This window comes from Nestor notabilis, unplaced genomic scaffold, assembly GCF_000696875.1.
Source record: "Nestor notabilis isolate BGI_N333 unplaced genomic scaffold, ASM69687v1 scaffold4478, whole genome shotgun sequence".
Lineage (NCBI taxonomy): Eukaryota > Metazoa > Chordata > Aves > Psittaciformes > Psittacidae > Nestor > Nestor notabilis.
The window spans coordinates 63,603-86,292 of NW_009939470.1; the positions used below are offsets into that span (position 1 = coordinate 63,603).

General features: G+C 37.9%; 1 protein-coding gene across 1 annotated transcript in view; it reads left to right on the top strand.

The window, feature by feature from the left end:
• Nucleotides 1–699: 699 nt before the first annotated feature.
• MYBPC1 (myosin binding protein C, slow type) overlaps nt 700–22,690 on the top strand; it is a gene marked incomplete at its 3' end in the record, with an annotated part of 61,049 nt that continues 39,058 nt past the window's right edge. Inside the window, 2 exon segments of the mRNA XM_010019859.1 lie at nt 700–816; nt 21,706–21,738. Coding sequence (XP_010018161.1) covers nt 792–816; nt 21,706–21,738 — 58 coding nt within the window.

The following is a 22,690-nucleotide window of genomic DNA, read 5'->3' on the forward strand; positions in this document are numbered from 1 at the left end:
ACTGGAAAAGAGAATATCTCATCTCTCAGCAGTGACCTCTCCAGTTAATGAGGTAGTAATGCTGAAAGAAACACTATAGTGTCTACCAAAGCCAAAATGAGGATGGCTACAGGAAAGAACCCAAGAAAATGTAGCAAATGTAAACCGAAGCAAGAGATGGAGAGTGTCTACTGCTCCAAACAGAAGCACAATAACCTTTTTCTCTTCATTAATACTGCAAAATACTCCTCATTCCATCTTTGCATACCACTTTCTCTTAAAGGAAGGAAATGAAGTTTCACTGCAGGCGTACTATCTCTACTTATTTGTCCCTTTTATGTTATTTGAAAAGGTGTAAACTTATACAGGTAGTTCCTATAAGTTCTGCAGGCAGGAGGGACTCTTTAATAGCATGACAGTCACTTTTTTAAACTCTATCTACGTGTGTATGCATGTCTGCATGTTACAGAGAGAGACGGGAGAGCAAGCGGTGCAGCTGAATTTAGAAAGTTATAGATGTTCTCATCAGCCCCATGCAATGCAGAGATTCCTTCCAAAAGCCAAGGGAGCAGAAGCAGCAGACAACAGATGTGAGAGGGGTTCCCATATCTGTCAGTTTTCGAAGTGTTTGCATTGAAAAGAGAGGAGGTGCTATTTTGATTGATATTTCAGTCGCAGTATATAAAGCAGAGGAATTCTTCTCACCCTCTGCTTGTCATACTGATCTGCATACACTCTCAGCTGGACTTGGGGCTACTACTTACTGCATCTGAAAGGCTGAAATTCACTGGGAATAAAGAATTCTTGTAACAATGCCGGAACCCACCAAGAAAGATGGTAAGCATAACAAATATTACCTGAATGCTTCTTAATTACAGGAATTACAAGTACACACATACACAAGACACCTTTCAGACTGTATTTTAACAACAAATAATGTCTAAGAGTGACAGCTGTGTAACATCATAATATCATTGCAGTTCATTGATCCTTTAAACTAAAACATTGCTTTCAGGTAGGGGTATAGCATGACACTGTTTCAGCCTCCAACTACTTTAGGCAATAAAAAATGGCTTTACAGAGATACTTAGAAACTACTTGAATGGGCAAATTCTGTATTCACTTTTTAAAGACTGCAGGATTTTTGTAGTGCTATTACTGGTTTCTCTATAGCTGAGATATCTAGACTCAGGAAATTAGGGAATAAGCATTTCTTTTGGTTTAAAAAGTCAGTATGTTGATATGTTTTTCATGAAGTTTTTTAAGTTATTGAATAGAAAGGATAGGTTCATAAAACAATTTTAAGGTTCTGATTAAAACACATTCCATATGTCTAATGCATAAGTGAAGAATGTAGTTTTTCTGTACAGGTCAAACTGGAGTGCTACACTTTGCCACACTACATAAATTATTATTTTATATTTCAAAAGGATAGTTAAAGACAGTAATACAGTCTTTCATGGTACTATGAAGTTAATAGCAATGAAACTGAGTATGTTGTCTGCTAGTGAGGCAGAATTGTCTATTGGAAGCTGCTTAAACAGGCATAAAATCTTCAGGGTCTACTAATCCATAGCTTTTTAAAAGCTAGCATTTATTTTTTACTAGTTTGAAAAATTAAGTTAAATAACCTTCTTATATTTACATATTTCTATAGCTCTTCCTTTATTTTACTTTCAAATTTTGACATTTTGGTAGGAATTTTTGATGATTACCATTTAACATTGACAATATACATATCTTCTGCAAAGCCAAAAACGTGCAAACTGTATGTGCTCTGCAACTGTTGAGAAAGAAGAGGTATGCAGACAGGTTCCCTAATGCATTCCCAGATGCAAACCTGAGTTTAATCTTAAAGATAACCTGTGGAAAGTATAGATGTCATGAAATAGCATTTATTTCCCAACAATTCTGAAAGATCTGATAGGCCTATGTGTGCAGATTGAATGAGTACATTTGATTTAACACTGACCTATCAATAGCATTTGCTTTATTTTAAAAGTCTTTAGAAATGTTTTGTGAAAGGCAAAAGAAAGGTAACTATCAGGAGCATTAGGCAGTTCCAGCACCGTGTTGAGGTGGGGGTATATGAAAACTAAACTTTTTGACAATTGAGTCTCAAGCAAGTTGTGTTGACAGACCAACATGATCATTTTACCTTACCAGCCCTCCTTAGTGCTTGAGGACAATGATGGATGAAGTATCTTTCTGAAAATAGCTACACCAAGTGCACGTATTAATACGAGAGCCTAATCCTCTATATCAAATCTAGAGCCAAGCCCCGTCTAGAGTGTCTTATTTGTAATTCAAATGATTTACACATGTATTAAGTGTCCTTTTTATTTGATCTGTTAGTTGACTGGATATTACACAGTTTAATCAGAATGCATCCTGTGGCTGCCAACTTTAAAGGAAAAAAAAACTAAAATATTTCTGCACTTTCAAAAGATAATTGCTTTGGAGAAAATTTATTAGGATGGTCGTGTTTCTAAAGGATATTATTCTGTTTAAGACTAGATTGTTTCAAAGATGTTCTTACAATGCAGTGATTACAAATGCAGCTCTGTGGTTGTGTTACAAAATAAGTTTAGCAACCCTGAAAAGCACTATATTGACAGTAGAATAAATGTGATTTTTGATGAGTCAGTATTCAGGAACATAAAATATATCAAAACCTTCTGTCCTGACAGAGCAAGAGTTCACAAGTAGTAATGAGCTCTGCAGAAGTGATACACACAGGTTGGTTGTTCCTCATTGTACCTAGCTTATTTGCAGTTAGTAGATTGGGGTGATAACAGGTTTGTCTTGTTGTACTTACGATATTAGCTGCTTCCTAAAGATTTTTCACTGATCAAGAACTCATGTAAGCTGGTAGTGGTACTTGTAAGTATAGTAACTATACTGTAAGTAAGTGCACGTACTTACTGTATTAGTGTCAGGACTATTCTGTATCAATAATAGTACAATACCACTTCTACTACTCATACTATCTCTACCAGTATATCCATCAAATGTCTGTTCTCAAGATAATTTCCTAGGTAAGAAGGATAAAAGTTAATTAATTAATGAAGGTGAACCTTGGACTGACTACATTCTGGAAGGTATCACTGGAAAGACTCTCAGAAACCTTTGGGGAACTTGTTGGCAAACTACAATAGCAAGCAGAGAGAGGCTTAAGGTTTTTGCATTATAAGGGCACCTAAGCAGTATTCTTCCGACATTTCCAAAAGAAGTAACCTATATGAATGATCCCACGTTCCTTATTCTTATAGGTCCTGCCAGTTAAAAACAGCACACAAGAGCAAGCAGCTGAGAAATCAGAAGCTGGCTAACACTTGAATATTAAGAAAATCTCAGCTTTGCAAATTTTTTTTGTCACAGCAGTCTCTGAAGTGCACAGCGAGATTTTTCAGAGGCAGTGCTGTAGCAAGCTCCTAGGCCTTTTTCAGGCCAAATGCTCTTTGAGATATTTTAAGATTATTAGATTACCAAAGTGAGAAATTTCCTGCCTTGGTGAGAGTGTAGCCTCACAGTGTGCTTTTAACAAATAAGATCACCAAATTAAACACACTGTTCGGCCTAGAGAAGATTGCTGGAGTACTTCAGCCTGGTGAAATTTGATACTGTAGAAACAGCCTTCCATGACTAACGATTTAAGGCCTTTATTGTGCTCTTAAAATGTTGAAGTCCCATGCATTAATCATTTCAGCTTCTTTGGAATATGTGGTCATGCCATTGTAAGATAGTTTTGTCTTAGCCTGTTCAAAGTTTCATATTCACAAGGTGAAGTTTACATCAATGGATTAACTGATCCCAATGGATTACTAGGATAGGACTGTGATGTCAAAGACCTTTACCAGTGCATTTAAATTTAACAGCCTTCAGTTTTCCTAGTGACTAATAAAATAACCCTCCCTCATATAATTACTTCCTGTAATTTATCATAATCTTTCAGTCAATCTTTCCTCTCCCCCTTTTCCTTTGACCAATATCCATAATAAGAGCTGCCCGTTAATTAGGTGCCCTCTTAAACTGTCACAGACCACAGTATTTGGATATGCTTTTGTAAAATTGCCAAGCCTCCCAAGAGCAATGGTTTCAAACTATGTGTGGGCATCATCCCACAGGGACAGGTGCAGGTCAATCTCCAGCAGGCAGGTCTGTAAATTTGCCTTATTTATTCTCCCCAATCTAGGAAATAACTCATGGCCACGAGTTAAGTGACCATTCCAAATTCTAAACCAAAGCATTTATCAACTGTCTGCCAACTTCGTTGTCTAAGGTTTTGCAGGCTCTGCTTGAATACTGCCTGGAGTATCCACATATTGGCAGGGAATCGAATTTAAAAATCTATGTGTCTACTTTAGACAGTATTTTAGTAAAACTTCTTTCTGTCTATAAACAGCATAGACATACAAGTTGTGAAGAAAACTATGTGCATGTATTGTCTGTTAGAAGAACAATCTCTAAAACATGAAGCAATTTGTGAAAGGAGGTAAAGAGACATATCAGTAGAGACTGCTTTGGAGATATGGTAACACTGTTCTTTTTGAAGAAGCCCACTTGAAACAGCCTTTACTTCTACTGGCTTTTAAACATGACTGGTTTAGTTTTATTGAATGATTCTTCTCTAATTATATTTGTATTATATGTGTGATATTTAAAACAATACCACAGTTTGGTGTACCAAGATAGTAGGCACTGTCAAACAAGTGAGGTAGTCATATAAATCGTGTAAGTAGACATGTAGAGCAGTACTCCAGTGGCAAATAAATCTCAGTATTAAAGTTGGATAAGAGTTAATTAAAGTCAGATTTCTTTTAATATCATATTTTCAAGGTGAGACAATTTTTCAGAGGTGAAAAATAAGTTAAAAAGAAATTCTTCTTCACTATAGGGATTTGGCTTGTGTCAAAATTAACACTGCTGATGGAAAGTTTTTCTGAAAGTTCAAGAACCCAGCGCGTGAACATCATATAACATTCCTTAGTGCTTTCCTTGCAGAAGGCTGGACCTGTATAATTGTTTTATGATGGCACCAAACTGGGTAGTGCAACTGCTGCTGTCCTTGCTGCATAGATACATGCTTCAGTGAGGCAATAGAAAGCATACAAACATCCGTCTTCTGCCATCATCATTGCCCTTCTGCAGGACCTACTGTAAAATGCATTCCCACTATTTCTAACTACCTTCAGTCCTGGAGCCAAATCATACTCAATGTCAGGCCCGTATGTATCATTTACAAGCACTGTATTGAAGTCACAGGTAAAAGGAGTTTGGTGGATGAGGAAAAGAGGAAACCCTAACCCCTTATCTTATTTTCCCTCTCAATTCTTTAGAAAGTTTCTCTTCATCATCTGTAGCTAATAAATTTAAAGCCCTCACAAATGGGAAGCAAACTTACGCCTAACTGTTGTAATTAGATCTGTTAGGGTGGGCTGTGTTTCCCTGAGCCCCATGGAGCACTGTCCTCCTGCACAGATCTTGTTGCATGCTGAGAATTGAGTTGTTCTTAGACTGCCTTTGCCCTCCCATTCCTAATTTCCAAGTGTTGCACCCACACTTCCTTCTGAGATACCAGAACATCTCAGACTTATTCTTCAGCCTTCTGCCCCCGCTGCTCATAAGTTTAAGACTAATTTTCTGGTCAGATTAATCTGATTGGAAAAACCCTACATCGGCAAAGAAAAATCCCCAAACTGGATTTATTTTTGAGGTTTTACATTGATTCTTTATTATTGTGTAAATTGAAGGAAATACATTGATTCTTTTTCTTATACGATGCATTGATTTTATGTTAATGCTAGTGTAGGTGGATAATACAACATTGATCTGGTTTACCATTGTTCTTACTTGAGTTGAAAAGCTCATCCACCCTGTGCAAAATGCAATGCATCTATGCACAGGAAAAATGTTTAATATTGTCACACTAAATTAAAAAAACCCTTTGAGTTTAGGAGGAAAGCAAAGAACAGTCTTCCAGCAGACCAGAGGGTGCTTTGTACTTGGCAAAACTGAAATTAGCAAATGCTGCCTTTGTGCCTCCCTGTGCTGCACCTGTTGGGAAGATAAATAAAGGACTGCCCAGCTCTTTCCCCTCATACCTCCTAAATATATCACTTTAAGACAGCATAAAAAAAAAAAAAAAAAAAAAAAAAAGGACCATGCTACAGTACCCTTCTGTTCCATGAAAACCTGGATGAGTTTCTTCATATTAGTTTCAGGGATCTACCAAACAAGATGGCAAGGTCCATGGTCACATAACAAAAAAGCAGGGAGACTTCAGTTATCAAAACATTAGTAGCTGCCACACACATTAACAATCCTGGGACTATATGTTGTACAACATATTTCTTGTTTCATGAGGAGTTATTCAGAGGCTTCCTTGAAGTCGAAGAGCAAATCAAGTTTGAAAATAATTGTCTGGGGAAATTTCTCTTGGAACAAGGACAAGTACCAGACTCGTCACTCAGTGAAAATAAAGAGAACCCACTAACTTAGAGGTTGTAATTTAATAATTGCTCTAGAGTGAGGGAAAAAAGGTTGTTCTCATCCAGACACTAATGTGGCTTTGCACTGATGGTAAAAATCTGTAAAATAAAGGAGAAAGCAGTGATTAAAATAATTAACTTCAGTTGTAATTGGTTTTCTCAGTCCCACTGCAAACAGCTTTGTCTCTTGAGTCTGCGCACCTCTCTGGCTGAGAAACAGCTCGCTCTTTCCTCACCTAGCCCTCCTTCTCTCTGCTCTCAGTCACAATTGAAGTCCTACGTCTGAAGTCTGCAAAAAAAGGCTGTTAGGGAACCAGTATTTCAAACTGTTTTTCTATCATTCACTAGGAGAGTTTGATGCACTTTATGACCACTGGGAGATTTTATTCTTTTGCTTTGAGGTATTTTTGGTGGTTTAAGAGTTAGGGAATAAACGACTGATCTGACATGAATGTCCATGTTAGTTCATTGAAGATGTTGATGAGTTTGCAACTATACAAAGATCCTAATGATCTTTACACTGCCACAGAATACGTCTGGGTTAGGAACCAGATGCTCAAATGGAAGTGTGTGCAAGTGCATTAGGTGTCCCTGCTCCTGCTGGAGTCAACGGACAGCAGGTCATTACAGTCAGTGGAGCCCAGACTGCTGCTCAGCTGACCAGCCAACAGTTGCCTAAACATAGGTGCCTACTGCCACATGAGAAGCTCAAGGATACACAGCATACCCATTCTGGGGTGGCAGATACTACTCAGAACCTGTGGGAAGTCTGAAACACCCTGGAGAAGGAGCTAGAAACTAGAAAGATATGCTACAGCATGTGAATGTCATTGCCCACCTATGTTTAAGAAAATTAATTGAGCCATAAGCAGCTATTTTATGGTGAATAAAAATCCAATTCCATTGATTATAGTGGTAGCTTGGACTCCCAGCTCACACTGTAGACACATTCATGTGTCTCCTTTTCTTTTTCTGAGTACCTTAACAAAAAGGCTGCAGAGTTATTCTCTATAAGTTGTGCAATTAGTGGTTAAGGATTTTCTGCAATGGGGAGTTTTACAAGACAAGGAGGCAGTTCCACTCCAGCATTATCTGCATGTGATACGCAGATGCTTTCCTTCGATAAATGAGGGAGTACATTCCCCTGAGCAGAGAAGACTGCACCCTTCTGCAATCTGCTGGGTGCACGGACAAAAATAAACAAATAAATAAATAAATATAGGTAGAAAAGTTGCTCTTGCATTTTGTTGTTGCTATTTGGGAAATCCAGCTGGTTTTACTTGCTTTATTTTTCGTAAGAAGGAGTCTACATATTTTCTTTCATGGCTGGGTGTTTAAATCAACTCAAAACTAAATTTCCTTTTTGCATCAATGAGAGGAAACAGAAAGTCATGTTCCTGTTCAAATTTATATTAATTCCTCTTTTTCCTTTCTACTCTAGCTTGCTCTCACTTCCTCCAATAACTTCATGCTGTTAGGTTAATGACTGGTTACATCAAGGAGATTTGTAGCTATGAGTAACAAGCACTCGTTACACTAAATAATAAAGTGTTTCTGAATATTCTACAATGTGTTCAACAAAACACATGTAGATATAGGAATCTCCATCAATTCCATGAATATTCCTGGGATTTACTCTTTCTATATTGTTAGGTGTGGTTTAGCTCCTGGAGCACACTGAACTAGCAAGTGGTTCAGCCAAGATGAAGATGCTTGTCGAAAAGAGTGAATTAGAGTCAAAATCCAGTTCTGTGTCCAACAGGATTTTATGTCCTAGGAAGCTGTTCAGGCAAGCAGGTTTATACAAAAGTTTTGGTCAATCATCATCACTTCCTGAGATGCTGTAGGTACAGAAATATACTGCGGATTCAAGAAGTATAAAGACAGATTTCTGCTCAGAGACCTCTTAAAACCCATAAAAATGTACCATTCACAAAACAGAGTGGTCTTTCTCTGGCTTCCTTCCCATTACCTGTGTTTGTATTGCTAATGTCTCCTCCACAGACCAGTCAGTGGGACATAGGCTAAGCAATGCAGGATGTCTTACATATACACAGTTTAGAAATGCCTCCTCTGAAGAAGCCCAGTCACACCCTCAATCCTCTACTGCTTGGCCATGTGTCTTTATGTGCATTTTCAGTTCAAGGTGCTAAAATAACCTGTGGTTCTGGTGCAGTTAGCCACGGTGGTGTTAGATGTTGTAATACTGAGATATTGAATGTGCTGCTTTCTGGTAGTGCCAGATGGGGGTTAATTTAAGACATTAGACCTCCTGGAGTAGTGTCAGAGGATTGTTGAACAGAAAGTCAAATATGACACAGTCTCAGAAGAGTTCTAAAACCCACAAAAATCACCATCCTAAAAATTGCTCCATGTTCTGCCCTGGAGTAAAGTTGTTTAGGAAAGACCCTCACAAATATGATAACTTCCAAGTCAGCTGGTACATGTGACTTCCATGCACTAACAGGACGTGGGAGCATAGCTGGGTGACTCATTCCCTCATTCCATAGTTTAAAGCCTCCCCCCTGTCCCATCTCCATATTCTCAGAAGTGTACAGACACTGCAGAAAGAAAGGAGTCCTGCTGTATCTTGCAGTAACGGAAAATGTTCGAGACAGTCATTGCTGTTCCTTCTCTGGATATTACAAAATATTTCTTACATAATTTGCTATCCCCTGGCCCTATTACTAATTTAAAATAGCATGTGATCCACTTCTTAGGGCAGTTGTCCTTATATGTGATGGCTCCGGCAAGTTATTTTGACCAGGTGATTATTAAAAAAAGCTCTGTTCTAATTTAATTCTCTGTAGGATCAAATGGTGGTTTTAGTGAGTGTCCAAAAACGCTGTTCAGTAGTACCACAATGCTTACTGAAAGGGATCTGTATTGAAATACTCATCACGACTTTGCAAGCTCAGAATAACTTCCTAATTTTGGTCATAAATGCCAAGAGTAGGTTGCAGTCATATACAGACATAGATTAAGATTCCTTTTTTAAACAGATTTCTGTTTATTGATCTTAGCTATGCGTGTGTAGACATAAATTGCAGAGACATTTGCTCCATTTCTTGTTATTGAACCAACTGAATAGAACATCTTAGGTAAAGGGTGAGCAAAAACAACTCACAGAACAGCTCAAAGAGTAACTTTTTTCTTGAATGGAGCCATGCTTTGCTCAGTCAGCAATGCAAATCCAGTGGGAAAGCCTACTCCAAATTTTGCCTGCTCTCAAAGCCCTGAAGTTGAAATGAAATTAAACTGAATACAAATGCAGCTATAACTGAAGGAGACCCCAAACAAGAATCTTTCTGATTCAGTTGGTGGGTTAAGTCTTACTACTTAATACTACTTGATACTTGACTATACCAATGTGGTATTTGACTAGAAAGAGCAGTAAAGTATAGCTGTTGAATAACTGTCAAATTCCAAACTTTGGATATTTTTATGCTCATTTTTATCACTTTCAGCAACAGGATCTTTTCTGTGCAAGAGAAATGCACAAATCATGGCCCCCAGCACCAGTTCCAGCTGTTCTAGAAGGAAGAAAAACTTCCTCTTATCAGTCTGAGCTGATTGTGCTAGTACAATAGGGCCTTCCACTCTTTTCTGACCCGAAATGAAAAGTTTCAAGCCATTTGCACACTTGAATGTACACAGCATTGCATTTCTGTCCTTTTTCCAACAGCTTTATTAGTTTCCAGTACCACTAAAGCATTGTTCTTAGCAAAAAATACAGAAAACACTTATCCTTGGCAATATGGAGAGTATCTGTGGCTGCAGATATCTAGGAATGGTCACATGAGAAATGCCATGTAGATGGAGTAATTCATTGGCTAATAGCTTCTGGATCTCGTGCTAATGTCATGATGTGATATTCATGTAGCTAGAGATATACATATGCATACTGTAACACATTCAGTATCTTCTGTTTTTATAAGGACATAGTATCTAGGCCAAAAACCTTATTTTAGACCCAAAGAGGAGTGCAATACCAATGGAGGCTGTGGCTGGCACCTGTGCCTGCCACTCCTCCACAGATGCAGACTTCAGTGCAGGCACAGAGGGTCAGATGCCTGATGACATTTTTTCCATGGCATTCCCTCCAGCCTTACTAATCTTTCATCTAAGCTTTCCTTAGCCCTATTTATAAAGGGGAAATCTGACCTCTGTCCTCTGCCCCTTTTTCTTTGCCCTTGTTTTGCATTTCCATGTTTTGCAAGGAAGGTTTCTCTCTTACCCAACAGCTTGTTTAGCTGGAGAGAAAGTATATTCAATAAGCTGTGACTATTATTCACAATAGCATCTCAAATGCATTTTGCTGTCATGCTTTGTAAGAGCTTTCTTTTATACATACCACTTACTGATTTACTGATGCAAATCCCCACAGTTTGTCTGCAAACACCCTGCTGTATGAAACATTCCCTAAAGGCAAAGTTAAGTGATTTTTTTTTAAAGCAAAGGCTTATAATTCTCACAGTTATCTTCATTGCTGCGGAATGAGATTGAGAGGTAGAAAATGTAAGAGTATTAACACAGAGGGATGGATGTAATTTCGTATGCCTAACACTCACAAAGGGACATAAGTGACTTTCATGCACATGAATACTTCTGGATGATCTACCAAAGATTTGACTAGTGCCATAGGTCTCTGGGACCTTAAATATCCTAAATATTTACCTACAGAAAAAGTCCATTCTTTCCACATATGTAAAATATTCCCAAAGGTTTTTCCACACAATGCTGGATTCCAGGCATCTGAGCAACACTAAATATTTATATGCAAACAAGCTTTCAAAAAAAGAAAACTCCCACAGTAAATACATAGAATTCCAGTTAAGTAAGTAAGTTTTGAGATCTAGGGTAACTCCTGTTTCTTTTAGTGATTGATATCAACAATGCTGCAACTCTAACAAAAAGATCTCCTGCATTTCTAATTGTGTTTGGGTTTTTTTTAATTCTTCTCCAGACTTAATTACACATCATGTTTGGTTGGCATGTACTGGAATATCAGCACTCAAAAAAAGTAACAGCCCCTGAGTTTTGTATCCCATACATTTGAGTTACTCTTTGTAAACTAAGAAAGTGGATGTTACCACCCTCTTTTTCATCTTGAGTGAGTTAGTTTCCACCAGCCTGATGACTCAAAATTAGCATTGAGTAAAAAATTCAGATTGATGTAAGTAATGGATTATTAGTGGTTAGCTACTTGAAACGATCTCTAATTACCAAGGCACCTGACAGCCTTGTGTCAGGGTTCTTCATTACAATCCCATTCTGTAAGACATTGTCTCTCAAGAGAAGGTGGAGTACTGAAGTGCAGATGACAGGAGAGTGCTCTTATCTAAAGGAAGTCTAAGACTCCTTCTTCTTGAAAAGATCAGAGAGTATCAGATTATCTGTCACCCACTGTCAAATAGACTTGAAGCAAATTCTTTTCTTATTTGGACATAGTCATGACAATGTTTAGACACAGTTGTAATACATATTACTTTGGCAAAGAGCTGATAACAAGCTGATAAATTCAGTCCTGGGGAAATCCCAACATGTGCATATTTGGTTTTGCCCTGACCCTCAAACAAAAGTTAACATTTAAAAAACTATGGAATGGGAATACAAGCAGGTTTTAATTTTATATTGTCAAAATGTTGTAGTCTGAAATTTGGTTAATGTGAAACCTATCAGTAATTCTCAAATGCTTCATTCTAATTTGCAGAAATAAGTTAGATTGCATGAATTCACAACACCACAGCTTTATGCTAACACCCTCATTTTCCCCTAAAAGTCAAGCTCTCTAAGTGGAATGATTTCCCACTATATGCACATACTGACATGGTTCTCAGGGCTAACCTGGATACACAGAACAACAGAAGATACAGTCCTTTGTGGAACCCACTCCAGCTATGCAGAGCATCAGGTCCATAATCCATTTTCCATAAAACAATACATAAATTGATTTCCTTGATTCATAGTGAAATATTTCAGGATAGCTCAGCAAAACAACAGTGTTGTGTGATTTGGGTTGAGCAAGAGTGAATATATTCTTCTAAATTAGGACAATGCTTTCTGAGCTGGTTTAAACAATCTGAAAAGAAGTTCTTTACTGGTTAAGTACTCATGTCTTGAAATAACTGCACTTTCAACTCTATCCCTGACTTTTATCCTATAATTAGAAGTGCAACTGTCATTGAACATATATTGTTAAATTTGAGGGATAAATCACTGTCATTCCCAAGCAACAGTTCTGTGTTTTATGAAGTTTCTAATCCAATAACCCGGTTCACTTTATTACGTTTACAGCTTCCAGAAAGGAAGTTATCATTACTCAGTGTACTGATATCTCTAGCATCATATGTTTCCCTAGGGAATCTCTTGAACTAAATGAAAATATTTGCTTCCAGACAAAAATTATCAACAAACTATTGCAAGAAAGGAGAGGAAACTGGGAAGAAAGTCTATCTATTGCCATACTCCTTTACATGGGATTTTCTGATGGGTGAATTAATTGATTTTAGTAAATAGGTAACAAAAATTAGTTATATTTGGGTTATTTTAAACAAGAACTTCACTTGTCTGGGCTAGAAATCATTCTGAAAACTTGATTTCTTCTTAACACCTGCTGCCAAAAATCATGTTATTTTACAGGCAATTTAACACATTAAAAATGTTTTGTAACATTTAATGAATGTAAAGAAATCAAAACTGTGCTGTGTTCCCGCATCTTGGATTTATGCAGAAGACTGGACATTGAAGCTAATTGAACATTAAAGCTCCTGAACATTGAAACTAACAATACATGGCTCTTGTGCCTGTGACTTTTATCCCTGCAAATACTGAAATATAGATTACTGAATTTTGACCTGTGAGCCAGATCACTAATTTTTAACCTGAAGACAAGAATCAGACCTGCTCTGACTCTTCCCTGCTCTCTGGAAATCAGTCATAGCTGAGGCTGGGAACCCAGTCAGCAAATGTGGGAGGACATGGAAATATAATGAGCCACCAGCGCCCCTTACGGGTCATTAGCAAATATAACAGACACCATCAGGTTTAGCTGGGAGGCATGAATCTGTACAGGGACCTTAATGGGACCATTTTAACATACACTATAAAAAAGGGAGAGTGAATACTCACAGCTGAACGACAAAGTAGTGGGAATGATTCTGCAGAGCTTCCACCAGACCTTTTTTAATACAAGAGAAGACAGAAAGCTGTGCTGACTGCTGAATCTAAGCAGAGCTAGGGCTTTCAGGTGTGAAACTGTAGAGAGAAATCTATGAGATTGAAAAGTCCAGATCAGGTGCTTCAGGACTGTTTTATTGTTGGTTTTGCAAAGTAAAAATAGGAACACCGCTTCTGTGCTTTAGACATAGGGACCCATGTGGTTGGCAATATTTATACAGCCAGTTTTCTCCTTCCCCTGTTTAACCAAAGCCAGAACCATGTAGTACCTCATGTGAAGCAGCATGAAAGAACGGCTCATGTGATTGAGAACAGATAGGTGAGGAATGTAGAATTCAGGAGTAGGGAATCATTTCAGACTTACATTAAGTTGGTGGTATATAAACTGAGATGGTGCCGTAATTCAGGGAATTTTGAGACTTTCTGTCATTGAACTACCATTTGTAGGAGGAAGCTGACTCTGGGTGGAATTTCCACAGTCTTTGCTATGCAAAAAAAAGTCAGCAACATTTGAGATTGCATACACCTCATTTTATAACAAGTTCTGCAATGATAGTCAAAATAAAATGGTTTTATTTCCAAACTTGGGAGTAAAATTTAAGACGTCAAGATGTGGAAATAAAAATAAATCAGTATAGCCACAAGCAGACACAGGCCTAGAGAAATTTTCAATGGTTTTGCAGATACAGCTGTGCTGACAAAACTGTCTCATAAAGGTACAGTTATGATGACAGACTGAGTTACCTTATTAGCACAAATCAGTAAACACCATAACACATTTCAGCAAAATCCTTTTGCCACATAGATGGTGTAACCAGCCAAACTTTGCCTACGGTATTTTGCAGGATAAGATAGCATCACAAAATTTCATTTTGGGAAACTAAAAAAAAAATTTTTTTTTTTTTTTTAATAATGGAATGAGTTACGAGACTGCAATTTTGAAAAGCTCAATGAAAAATATTTAGTCAAAAATTTCAGTGAAGTGTAGTCCTCAAATTGTAGTCTATTGCTAGTCTGTGAACTGTGAGGTACAAGCATGAATATTCTTTTTTCTCTTAGATACAGGAGCTAATTTTATCATTAATTTCTTTGATAAAAAGTCAGAGGAGAAAGATACAATGGAAATACAAATGGAATTTAATTACTCCTTGTTGGTGGCTTGTGGGCTGAGTAGGTTAAAAATGAGTTTAAGAATGCATGGGAACTAGACTAATGCCACCAACTTTAGCTTTTTTTATCTATCTGTCTACTGTTGGCAGCCTCCTAGTTCCCAGCTATGGTATATATACAATTTCAAGACTGCCAAGAAACTCTCCCACCATCTGATGAGGGTGCTGACTGCTGATGGCTGCCTCGTAGCTATCAGAAATTATATATGGGGAATTTTACTGCTGACAGGGGCTGACATAGCCCTTTACTGCATAGTCTACTTGAACAAACTTAGGAGAATAGAGATACATTTTATGTAAAGAAAAAAATCTGTTTAATATCATGTTTACAGTGTTACAGTGTATCTAGCTACCTAGGTACAGTTACAATGAGAGTAATCCCTACATGAAAGCAAAGTTCTATTAAGAAATGAGAAAAATGTGGAAGATGATTACATATGATCAGATTTGATCTAATAGCATCATTTAGTAAAATGGGAACTGCAAAAAAAGCACACTAAAAAGCAACGATTGCTTTATGCACTTCCATAATGATGGATGACAACAAAGACAAAATCTGGAGTCACAAATTACACTGCAGCTCCTCAAGTGAATCTATAAACTACTCTTTGGTGTCTAATCCGTTCCACAGAATTCACTGTTACTAGGATTTGTTCCAACTTTTCATTCAGGTTTTCAGTCCTTTAGTCAGGGAACACTGCATTTGTCATGCAATGGTTTGATTGGCCCCTGTGACCAATAAAATCCTTTACAATTGGAATTATTTAGATTATGCTGAAACAGGAGTATTGTAGGTGAGACTATATGAGACTGATGGTTTTTTTAATTTTTATCATATGCAAAATTAATTTTTAAGCAAATTCTTTGATAATCTTATTTCTTCTCCAGTCCCTACCAGAAGATGCATCAGTGGATTATGTTACGATGCTTTTAGTTGTTGGAATATAAAGATAATTTCAGCTTCAGTGAACATGCTGATTTGTTCTTCTTGTTGCAATAAGGGACAGTATTTAACCTAAGGTTGCTGTTTTCATGTCTAACCAGCTACCCAGATACAGTCACAGTGAGCCAAAGCAAGCAGTCTCATCTGTCTGCACCACCATTATAAATGGAAACAGAAAATAGAAATACATTAATAAATTTATCAGCCTGGCTCCATCACACTGTTGGCCACAATAGTAGTAATCTAGGTAGCCACCAGAGCACCACTGCTTATTCACTTCTGTGAATTATTATAAAGGACGTGCTTATTCACGTCCTTTAGAGTGGGTTTTTCTCTCAGGACCTAGGACTGAAGTCTGTTTAGAATAGTTTCTGTAGCTTTATTTTAAGAGTAACATAGAAAATGACCATTTATGTACATTTAAAAGGTAATGATTTCAGCTGGTATTGCAATTTATTGCTTCCACTCAGATTGGGAGTTGTCTGCAGAAGCTGCACACAAATCAGATTTCTCAGTGGAGAACTGAGACTCATGAAGCAGCAGGCAAACCATCTACGCGACTGTAGTCAGCTTTTGCAGAATGCTGAGTATTCCAGATTTTATTGATAAGAACAGTAACAACTTCAATTTAAGTCCAACTGAATACATTAAGAGAGCTTTTATTGATCATGAATGACTTTGATTCAAGCCCTCTGTTTCCCAGTTTATTTAATCTGAGGTCTGCTAACACTATTTTTTCCCAATTAAATGCTCATCATGCCCTGGTAGTCTCTATAGTTTGCTGAGCAAGTTCGTGTCTTGATAAGACTGTGGCTTTTAATCACATCACTTATGCCACTGTGACTCTGTACTGGCCTGGATGAAGTGACTCATAAAAAATGGTTAAACCATTTTGAGCCATTTCTCTTCTTCAGAACATTTCTATTTTTTTGCACTGAAAGAAGCTTTACTGCTTTTATCTGCTGGTAATCTGGACATGAAGTTTGTCAAGTAACTGTTCCATACCCTTGGTCCTTCCCTGCCCACCTATTTAAATGGAACACCTACCCCAGGAGAAAGCCAGGTGTCACAATGGCAGTTCTCATGTTTTATAGGGGCCACACAGACGGGACAATCCTTACACCAACAACTGTACAAGGGCTGGGGTGAGCCATGTTCTTTCCCCAAACCAGCATTTTGTCTATTTTTGTCTGAGTAGCAGAGTCAGCACTTTAGGAATGCCTATGTAATAGTTATATGTCTGATCCCTTGAGGCTATGTCCGCAAGCTTAATCCACCTACTTAAATTTGACACAAGTTTGACGTTGACAGATCTTTGTGACAAAAAGCATTAAGTGACCATCCTCGTGCTCTTTGACATATGAAAGTCACTTTAATATGCTGCTCTTACACAGAACAGATATCATACCTGTATCCATGATGAAGCAGCTATAGTCGTGGTTTCCCTTTCAGGTAAATGGGAGTAAGCCCTCTGGTTAGACTGGGTGAGATCCTGAAACCCTTGGCTCTTCAGACCAGAGTCTTTGCTGGGTTGTAACCAATCTATAACTAACCACAGGAGAAATTAGTGCAGGAGACTCTCCTCTTCCCTTTTGTGAATATTCCAGCCTGGTGATGGTGAAATGCTCTCTTTAGACTATGTGCAACCCCTGATTTAATGATCCCGGTCATTTCCTTCACCTGAGAAAAAAAAGACCTAACAAACCAAACCAAAAAACCCCACTACTCAATTTCCAATATCATTCAGAGTTCCTAGGCCTATCCAAAACAAACCTGGTCATGAGTACAGAATCACAAGGTGAGAAGGGTTATCCAGCCAGATCTCTTTCCCAGTATGCTTGCTGATAACCTGTAGCTCTCAAATGGTCTGAACTGCTAGTCTCCAGAATACTTTGCTCCCAGAGTAGGATCTGGAGACAGTTTTAGAACTGTCAGCATGCCTCATTATGTTTACACTCCAATGTGAAAAGAAATATATATGATGTCAGGGAATTTCTATGCTTGTTGCTGTCACAGAAGCTAGTGGAAGAGGGAATTTAGAGCCCTTGAAAACTGGCCACCACACATAAGCACGCTGCTAGCTCTCTGCCAAAGCTTCTTGTGATTATTGCAGGTTGTATGTCAGTGCAGCCAAACCTAAAATGGAATTAAAATTTTAAATAACGATAGTCCCAATTTAACATTCTTAAGCATTTCCATAACTTTAGCACATGGGTTATCTCATGAAACTTTCTAAAGCTTAGTTACCTATATGCATAGCAAGAGATTTTAAGTCTTATTTTATCTGAAAACCTGGACATAGTAAACATGGAACAGTGATGGAAAATTGTTGGTAATGGGTCAAGTTGCATCTCCTGTTGATTTTCAGGAGTGTATGTGTGCATGTATATAAATCACAGATAAAAGTGTCTTGGCTCTAAGTCCTCATATCCTGTGTCAGGCTGGATCCTGAATGCATCTCATGATATGGCTGAGGCATGAAAGCATTTCTGGAGATGTTATCTAAGGGACAGTTGTGCTTTCACTTTATTTGTGTGCTTTCACTAACTACACTTCTTAATATACTATCCTTTCTGAGTAGCCATGTGGAAAGGAATACTAAGTTAATTCCTTTTCTTGATGTAGAATTATATATAGTCAGCTGCTTTACAAGTTTCACAACCAATGAATAACCCAGGTCTGTGTTTAGCATGACACAACCCACTGAAATGCAACATTCTTGGCTTCGCAAATAAAGAACTGCAAAGAAGAGACCATTACCTTCTGTCTTAGAAACTGTGAGGCAGAAGTTAACTTCAGTTGCTTAGTAGAAGGCCCAGTTGACATTATGATATCAATCCAGCAGCAACTGGACCTTCAGCAGCTTCTTTCCCCTGAAGCATCGTTACAACCCAGGAAATGACTCTCCTTTTCCCAAGGGGCTGAGGAGTGCATGCGGGAGGCAACACTTTCTCCACCACTAGCCCCCCCGACAATGCTTTGACAGAGCACCATATTAGGCAACACGACCATTGGGAATGGCATCTGGGGACTCCAGTGAGCATGCCTCCTAGGGAAGGAGCACAACCATAAGCTGCTGGTTGAGTGCACAGAGCCCTTTCCTGGCTGACAAGCCTGTTGCAGAGGTCAGCCAGAGAGGGCTATCATTCTTTGGGGAGGTGGAAACTACTCGGTGCTATTAATGTTTTTTTTTCCTGGCTGTCCTCAGGAATGGAACTGTAAGCCAAGCATGGCCATGAAAGGAGTCGCGCATGGCCAAAAGATTATGTTGAAGTATCTCCCATCTCCACTCCCAGTGCCCAGTGCCAGGAACTCTCCCCCTTCCTTTCTTCCTTCCACACCATACTTCAGGTCTCTCCCCTGAGCTCAGTTCTTGCCTCAGTTTTCCTAGCAATAGACCGAACAGCCATGAATTATGGTTTAGGAAAGAAACTAATGATTTCTTGGTCTGGCTTCAGTCATCATCTCATCACTTAATTGCAGAATAGCTAAGGTTGGAAAGGACCTCTGGAGATTGTCTAGTCCATCCTCCCTGCTAGGAAAAGGGCCAACTAGAGTAGGTTGCCCATTGCACTGCTCAGGTTTTGAATTGCTCACTGTATGTCTGCAAGAATGAAATTAAGTTCAGACTATAAAAATAGTGTTTCAGGTCTGATCTGCGCTATGCATTTTGGCTAAGATCTGTGCCTACTGCTAGGTAAAACAGGACTGGAAAGGTGTGTGATTTCTGCCCAACACTACTGTGTGGTGAAGCCATGAAATAACGTTCAAAATGAAAGAAAAACTCCAGGCAAGTCCCTAAAAAAGCTCATAAGACTTTCATATGAATCTGGAAAGTGCTTAGTTTGCTAAGCTTTCATTTATGAATTTGTGGCTCTTGCTTGTGAGCCAGGGGGAATTTTCTAATTCAGTGTTTGTAAAAATACTCCCCATTTCTAACTATTAAATTTCAGAAAGACAATTATAAAGTCAATAAATTTCTGCTATTACTTTTCCGTGCAAGAAATAGACTTCCAAGCCACAGTGATGTTATTTTATTCTCAGTGGAAGCAGTGGGAAATGTCGTGGTAGTAAAGGGGATATGTTCTAAAATGTAATTTTTGTAGTGAAACTTTCATATGAAAAAAATTTATATTTTTCTAGGTCACAAAGCTAAAGTTAGTATGTTAGTTATTAGACCAGAAAAAAATAAATTTCTATGAAACTAGGTAAAGCCATTTTATTATTATCAGACTCTGTGTCAGACTTTAATATACATTCTCCACTTTATGCCATATTATGGGTGTTATGACCAGAACCTACAGCACCGAGGTGCTACATCTTTCCCTGTAGTAAGGAATTCTCTTTGGACCTTCGACAAGGATTTGTTATAGCATACACATATGTGGCTGGAAGTTCCTAAACCATATCAAATTCACAGAGTCAGTTGAAAATTGTATTTGTACTAAAACTATTCCTCCTTTTTAAACACTGAATGGATTTATTAAGAATGAGAAGTATGTTTTAGTTTTATTTGGAACTGAGTGCAAAGGAATAAACTTACCAGCATTTCTATGTGACAGCAATTGAAACTTTATTTCCTGATTATGACCTGAGGTGGAGTCCTAAAGGTTAATAACCATAACATGACAAAGGTTAGTGAAAGACATCTACTGTTACAGTCAAAGTTTTCAACCTTTTAAATCTTTGATCGTTACAAGTAGTTAAACTGTAAATCAACGTACCATCTCAAATAAGTATTACCATTTTCTACAAGTCTAGAGTCCTAAAGGTTTTACAGATTTAAAATAAACTTCCTTTAATATATTAAGACTAAATTTTTCTAGTTTATTTCTCCTTAATATTTTTAGATTGGAGAACATGTCATCCCAAGAAGATAACATAAATAGGATAAAAGGCCTGGTTTCTGTTTCACACATTTGAAAAGGAAGTTTAGATTAAAAATCATCACTGAAAGAAAAAACAAACATACTGTAAGACCTACACAGAGCAGTTAAGCTGATTCTTTTACTTTCTACTTGCACTGAATACTGAACTCTAGATCTAACGGTGTAGTGAAAGTGAGATAAAGGTCTCTGGATTCTCTGTGCATGATCGTCCTCAGCTAATGGATCCATTACACTTCATGATTAAAGTCATATCAGATATTATTCCAGTTGATGGAAAATTTACTTAAATATAGACTGTCATGTGACAAGAGCATATTGATGTGATACATTTAAGCATAGGATCAAGACAAACTGCCTTAAACATGCCAAACCCAAACCTGAAATTCAGCTTGCATTCCATGATACTCCAGAACTGTTCTGAACTGAAATTGCCAAAATGTCCTAAAATGTACTGAATGCAGGTAGATGACCTCTAGATGCTCTCTAGAACCACTTGAAAGGAGGCTGTAGCAAGGCATCTGTCAGTTTCTTCTCCCAAGTAACAAGTGATAGGACAGGAGGTAATGGCCTGAAGCTGCACCAGGGAAGGCTTACATTGGATATCAGGAAAAATTTCTTCACCAAAAGGGTTGTCGAGCATTGGAACAGGCTGCCCAGGGAACTGGTGGAGTCACCATCCCTGGACATATTTAAAAGACGTGTATATGTGGCAGTTACTGACATGGTTTAGTGGTGGATTTGGCACTGCTAGGTTAGCAGCTGGACTCGATGACCTTAAAGGTCTTTTCCAACCTAAATGATTCTATGATTCTATGAGAATTATATCTCTCCAGACAGAAAAAGTTCAGTACCCTCTCTTCACAGAACATGTGTCTGACAATGTCACTCTGAAGATGCCATGTATAACGTATGAAAGCAAAAAAATATTTGAGAGCTTCATTAAAATATTAAGTAAACCCAAACTGTGGCTAAATTTAACAAGTATATACCAAATACGTGAAAAATATTTGCTTTTACTTGAAGCTCAATATCTGTCTTCTTTCCTTATTTTTCAGAGACTGAAACGGAAAGTGCACCACCACCTCCAGGTCAGTGTTAAAATAATAATTTGTACTGTAAAAATAATAACGGTTGCAGAAGACTAAATACTGCATAGCCATAATATGATTTCTGTTTCTTGTCGCTTTGAAGGTGAGAGAATAGCAAGAAAAGTAAAAGAGCCATCCCAAATAAGATATGATCACTTCACTTTGCCTGGATGTTGATTTTTCAGACTCAATTTTCATTTGACATACTTGTTTGCTTAATGATGCAAATGTCCTTTACAATACAGGAAAATTATGACTGCTTAAATTCTGTGTTTAAATAATGCTGTCTTATTTGATGCTGAACAGCATCTAGCTATCAAAATGTTCCCTTTCATTTTTTCTTGAAGGTACATAGTGAATAAAGTTGACAGAATCAAGCACGGGTTTCATGTTACTTAATTTTAGCCATCTGAAGATTGGATATTTTGTTCAACAGTGCTCCACCTATAACCAGTGGAGCAGCTCTTGGGTCTCACCCATGTTCATCCAATGGGCATTTCTTGGATAATCAATCTGAAATGTCACTGGATGTCTATGTATAGGCACTTGCCCTGAGGAGTCTGATTGTCTAGAATGGAGTGGGTAAGTAACTTCCAGGAAGCCAAAGTTAGGTGAGGTGAAACTCATACACAGGAACTAGGGCTTCAGGTAAAGCTGAAGCTCTGTGCAGAGCTGCTACATTTTCTTTAGTGGGAACCAGAAAGGGAGGCAAGTCTTTGCCTTGTGGGTTTGATTTGCATTGAGTAACTTGAGTTACATTCTGAAGTGCTAGTTAATACATATATACATTGTGCATGTCTAATATAAACATTTGGTGAGTTTTATTCTTTGTGTAGCTACCTACACAGCAACATCAAACATAATAAATACTCTCTGGGTGTTAAACCTGCATTTACTTACAGTCTTCCATACTGGCATCTTACGAGTCTGATTCAAGACATTTTTTTTAAAG